The following is a 6020-nucleotide window of genomic DNA, read 5'->3' on the forward strand; positions in this document are numbered from 1 at the left end:
GGAAGAACTGGAACTTAACTGAACCCTGTTATCTGGGGCCTGGGGCCTGATAACTGTTTGCGCTCCATGACTTTACCGGTCACTGCCCTTGCTCTGTAGTCATGATGGAGGAAATACTCTTCCTGCTTGTGATTGTGTGCTCGGAAGGAAGCATTGGGTCCATCCCAGGCTTCCAGGCTCCCCAACTCCAGGAGCACCGGGCACTCTGCACTCTGTGCTGTGCTGCAGAGCACATTTGACACAGACCACAATGTGAACTGCGTGCTCTGGAGTCGTTCAAGACCTTGGGGTCCAGAGCTACCAAGTGATCATGTTGTCCAGTTGGCTCCCTAAATACACAAGCACACTTTGTCCCGTTACTCAATTCAAAGACCTGAGAACCATCTTTTCATTCATCTCTCACACCGTCCATCTAGTCCATCAGCAAAATCCTGCTGACTCCTTCAGAATACACACATCCAGAGCCCTGCCACTCCTCCATGATTGCCGTGGCCCCCTCCTTCTGCCCTCGCCCCGCTGTGGTCTGTGTCCACAGCACAGCCAGAGACATGCTGGAAAATCTCAAGTCCGTTTATGTCCCTCCTCCGTGCAGAATCCTCCAGTGGCTCCTCACCTCCCTCAAGGCCCAGGTCCTCACATTGGCCCTCCAGGCCCTTCCTGATCTGACCCCTATGAGGTCCCCATCTCTGCTGCTCCCCCAACTCACTGGGCTGCACCCACACCAGCCTCCTGGCTGGTTCTAAACTTCTGCCTCAGGGCCTTTGCAGGTGCTCTTCCCTCTACCTGGAAGATTCTTACCCAGGTATACACTTGACTTACTCCCTTGCCTCTCTGAGATCTCTGTTCGCATGTCACCTATCAGTAAAGTCCTCCCTGCCCACCTTTATAAAATGATCCCCCGCCTAGACCCTCCCCCACATCCTTCCCCTGCTTTGTTTTCTTCCCCCCTATATTTATCTAATTTTATATTTTAGTTGTGTGGTTTTTGTCATCCGTATCCACCAACTAGAATGGAAGCTCTGTGAGGGCTGGGATCTATGTCTGAGTTGTTCGCAACTGGAACACCACCTGGCTAATAGTAGAGCCTCAGGATTTGGTTGAGTGAATGACCACCAGGCCAGGCGTCCCCAGCATCCTATGTAACTGAGCCACCTTCTCTCTCCTCCACAGCACTTAGCACACAGCCAGGCACATAGTAGGTGTGCAATAAACACTGGAATCAAATACACTTAGACTTTCTCGTTCAGTGTAGTGGTTAAGAGGGGGCTCTGGAACCACATGACCTGGGTCTCGCCCCAACTCTGTCGCTTACTAGCTGCGTGACTCTGGCCAAGTTAGTTTACATCTCCTTGCCTCAGCTTCCTCTTCTGCAAAATGGATAATAACTCCTTTAACAGGGTTGTTGGGGGCATTCAGTGTGTTATACGTGTAACTCGTGTCCGACGCCGAACAGACATTGTTGTCATTTCCTCTATAAATGCCTCAATTTTCCTTATTTCTACAGATGCCGGAAATAATCAGTGGCCAGCCACCCAGCCGAGCCTCAGGTACTGTGCACGTTGGGTTCAAGATTAATTCACCCTTTTGACAAATAGTGATCCCCTGCTGTGTGCCAGACACGAGGTTAGACCCTGGGATGCCAGGGTGAACGAGACCCGTGGAGTCCCTGCGCTCTGAGCGAGCAGGTGCTGAGCTGGCAGGCAGTGAGGTCCTTTCATGTGTGTTGTAGGCGTAGAGTGGACGAACATGAACAAGATGGCAATGAACTTCAGACCACCCCTGAATTCCGAGCCCACGTAGCCAAGAAACTGGGAGCCCTGCTGGACAGGTAACCAAAGATGTACCTTCTCTTCTCCTGACTCCTTTAATACGAACAGGGATGGCTAACATCGTCTGGGAGCTCAGGGTGTGCAGGCAGGCACTGGGCAAGCACATGGCATATGTCCCCTCATGGCATTGGTAACCAGCCTACCATATAGGTCCTATCGTTGTCCTTATTCTGGAGATGAGGAAACAGGCTCTCTGGGAGAAGGAGTGTTTGCTGGAAGGCACAGGGTGTAAGGAGCAGGGCTGGGACTCAAACCCAAGTGTGTTTGGCCCTAAAGACCACACTCTTAACCACTGCATTATCTGCATTATCTTGCTACCACGAAAGTAAGAGGAACCCAAGAAGCAAGAGCTCATTCTCACTATGAGAGGGCTAGAGACAGCCAGAACTATTTTGGGGATGCTTTCTTCATGCCCTGTGCCGTGCTAGTTCTCTTTCTTGCATTTGAGAGTATAATCTGTACAGATCCCGGTCGGCATTCCTCAAGTAGCCGCCAAGTCCAAAGCGTGGCTCTCAAAAGAAGGGGTCCAACAGCAAGGAAGTTGGGAAACACTGCAATTTATACACCCCCTTGTGCCCTTAGACTTAGATTCCTAATAGTATATTCAAGGCTTTGAGAATCCTGCAGTCAAGAGACCTGTGTGGTTTTGCTTGGCGCGGCAGTTTCCAAACTCAGTTGGCCACAGTGGCTTTGTTTCAGGGAAGACCGCTCAGTGTAGCATGGAACACATTTCAGGAAAAAGTGGTCTACATCCATTCCTGACTGGCGGAGCCCCACCGGATTTTGAAAGGAGGATGAAGATGTTCAGGCCATAGTCCTTCAGTTTATCAAAAAGACAAACATGTCCTCCTGAAGTATACACCAGCCGCTCTTCTGAGACAGACAGAATGAGCCACCACAGCCTCAGTACCAGTCCCCAACTCGAGAATGTGGCGAACATGCTTTGGAAGGTCTAGTGGCATTTCAACACACGGGAGCCGTTTTTCTTCATGACCCTTTGGCTTCAGGCTGAACAAGGCCTGGCCGGCACTGCAGTGATCCACATCGGACGCTTCCCCAGGTGGAGACCCCGCAGGGCACAGGTCAACCACGGTCAGCATATCCCCTGCGGTGTTTCTGTGCTTCTCTGAAAAGAGACGTAAATGATACCCCAGTTGGTTCCTTGTGTTAGATGGAGGTTTCTCAGCCTTGGCACTCCGGACATTTTGGACTGGATCTTTCTTGCTTGTGGGGAGCCACCCTGTGCATTGTGGAACAGTGAGCACCATCCCTGGCCTCTACCCACGACATCCTCATAGCATCCCCCCCCCCCAGCCACCCACCACCACCAGTCATGACAACCAAAAATGTCTCCAGATATTGCCTAATGTCCCCCGCAGACTGACATTGAACCACTGTGTCAGATACTCGGGTCGGAGTTAGGCACCTGGGCAGCGGCGGCTCTGTGCCCTCTCCCTGCTTTCCTGCACGGCGTTCTGGGGAATGCCTTTGGCATATAGGGAAGGCCGTTAGGAGAATGCAGCCAGTGCGTTGCTGTGTTTGCTGCCAGGATCTTGTGAGAGCGTTGTTCTCTGCAGTGCATGGTGACTTCATCAGCATTCACCAGAGAGACTCTTCCTGATCTCGGTACCTCTCCCTGCTCATCTCGATGGCAGTAACCGCCTCCATCATCATCACAGCTACTGTTTACTCAGGGGCGCCTGGGTGGCACAGCGGTTAAAGCGTCTGCCTTCGGCTCAGGGCGTGATCCTGGCGTTACGGAATCGAGCCCCACATCAGGCTCCTCCGCTATGAGCCTGTTTCTTCCTCTCCCACTCCCCCTGCTTGTGTTCCCTCTCTCACTGGCTTTCTCTATCTCTGTCAAATAAATAAATAAAATCTTTAAAAAAAAAAAAAACTACTATTTACTCAGCACCTGCTGTGGCCAAGCTCTACGCTAAGTGCTTGGTAACCACTATGTCATGTCATCCCGTGACAACTCTAAGATGTAGGGTTACTGTTCTCAGTGTGCAGGTGAGTAAGAGGCTCAGAGAGATGAAGTCACTTGCCAGAGGGGACATTGCAAGGAAGTGATGAAGCCAGGATTCAAAGCCAGGTCTCTGGAGTGTGAATAAAGTCAGTGGGTTGTATTAATGTCCGTTTCCTGGTTGTGATCCTGGACTCTAGTTATGCACATGTTACCATAGGAAGGAAAGGGAAGGGCATATGGGATCTCTCTTTTATTTCTTACAGCTGCATGTCAACCCATAATTATCTCAAATTTTTTTAAAAATTAAGAAAAGAGGGGTGCCTGGGTGGCTCAGTTGTTAAGCGTCTGCCTTCGGCTCAGGGCGTGATCCCAGAGTCCTGGGATCGAGCCCCACATCAGGCTCCTCCGCTGGGAGCCTGCTTCTTCCTCTCCCACTCCCCATGCTTGTGTTCCCTCTCTCGCTGGCTGTCTCTCTCTCTGTCAAATAAATAAACAAAATCTTTTTAAAAAAAAATTTAAGAAAAGAAACAAAAAACGGGTCTGCGCTGCTGTAGAAGCTGACCTCTGAACCAGCTCTCCAGATTGGTTTTATTTCCCTCTTCATGCTTGCTTCCAGGAAGCTCAATGCAAACCATGCACCCTCTCTCCAGCAATTTCTGTCCCTCGTAGGCTATCTTCTCTTTGTTCTATTTGAAATTGCATTAATTTTGTTGTACTGCGGGTATCTTTAAAACTTCTTCAACACTTTCTGGAATAAAGTGGGATTCAAACAAAGGCAGCACTACCATTTGCGCCGGGAGGGGCTATTCGGCTCGTTATGGCTCTAGGTGTTACCATCCTTAATCGGGCGGGTGTGCTTGCTGCTGTAGCATTTAACATCATATGCCCCTGTCCCCTCCACTTAAAAAAAATTGTTTTAACTTTTTAAAAATTTTTTTCTTGTTACCCCACATCTCATCCTAAATCAACCATTTCCTCCTTCCGTAGCTCAATTACCATCTCCGAAGTCGTGAAGGAGCCAGCAAAGGCTGAGGTGCAGAAAGTCCCCGCAGAGGATGATGGTGAGCAGTCCCACTGTTAATGCCCAGGGTTGTTTCATTACACACCTGATGTGTGTCTGGGGCCGGCACACACAGTTTCGGTACACTCAATGATCCACACAGCCCTCTCGGAGGCAGGCACGATGATGATACCCCCGCTTACAGGGGGAGCCGTAGGGGAAGCTGAGGCTCTGAGAAATTAAGTCTCTTGCCTGAAGCACCTTTGTATGTCGAAGCCGTAGCGGGGGCGTCTTACCGCCCCACCCGCCAGCCGCCCCCGGCTGAGTCTGTCTATCCCGTCCCCAGCCCACTTGCCACTGTGGAAGCTGCCTTAGGCAGAAGGTTCACCTGCTGGCTTTCAGTTCCCCCTCGGGCTTGCTGACCTGATGGGGCAGCTGGTGTCCCCGCAGGCCCCTGTCCCCTGGCTCCAGCAGGCATCGCGCCTGCCTCTCAACACACGAGGCATCTTTTTGTAGTCAGCCAACGGTGATTCGTGGGTCCTCGCCTCTGGACGCAGAGCTCCTTGAGGGCAGGGGCAGGACAGCCTCGGCACCTGGGAGGAGGGGCCGGCCCCTGGCAGTGCTGACTCCACCGCTTTGGGTTTCAGGCTTCCGCCTCTTCTTCACATCCATCCCTGGAGGCTCCGAGAATAAAGCTGCCCCCCAGCCTGGCCGAAAGCGATTACCTTCCAGCTCCAGGTGAGCTCTCACATCCTCTCCTCGTGTTCCCTCCTTTTTGCCCGTTGTCTGTGTTTGCCAGTCCCCTGGAATAGCCAAGCAGAATCTGATCAGACCCAGGCCAAGAAGGAGCCCTGTCAGGTAGCTCGAGAAATGGTGCCCTCGGTGGGAAGGGGAAGAGGTTCTGTCGGGCGCTGGCTTTGGATTGTTGCTGCATCTTGAGAACATCTTGTGGCAGACACCTCATTCTTGGGGCGTCCCTATGAGGCCTGCGCTCTGCTAAGATCCCCAGGTCTTAGATGAAGACACTGACGGTCAGAGAGGTGAATGTCACTTACTGAGGTCGCACAGCTGGGAAGCAAAGAAGCCAGGGTTGGAACCAAGGCCAGCCTCACTCCCAAGCCGGAGCTCTCTGGCCGCCTCCCGCTGTGGCCTCTTCCCGGTGGCTGTGACCGAGGGCAGTGAGAGGCGGCTCCGGGCCCCGTGCCCACTCTGTGCCCTCCCC

At 52.2% G+C, this 6020-nt stretch overlaps 1 protein-coding gene across 2 annotated transcripts in view; it reads left to right on the top strand.

Moving 5' to 3' along the window:
• C30H12orf43 (chromosome 30 C12orf43 homolog) overlaps window positions 1–6020 on the top strand; it is a 28072-nt gene that overhangs the window by 3755 nt on the left and 18297 nt on the right. For both annotated transcript variants that reach the window (XM_045791530.2, XM_045791531.2), the window contains exons 2-5: window positions 1505–1547; window positions 1730–1828; window positions 4786–4859; window positions 5446–5536. In XM_045791530.2, the coding sequence (XP_045647486.1) occupies window positions 1505–1547; window positions 1730–1828; window positions 4786–4859; window positions 5446–5536 (307 nt within the window). The remainder of the gene's footprint in view (window positions 1–1504; window positions 1548–1729; window positions 1829–4785; window positions 4860–5445; window positions 5537–6020) is intronic.

This window comes from Ursus americanus, chromosome 30 (genome assembly GCF_024610735.1).
Source record: "Ursus americanus isolate L20-20 chromosome 30, mUrsAme1.1.p, whole genome shotgun sequence".
Lineage (NCBI taxonomy): Eukaryota > Metazoa > Chordata > Mammalia > Carnivora > Ursidae > Ursus > Ursus americanus.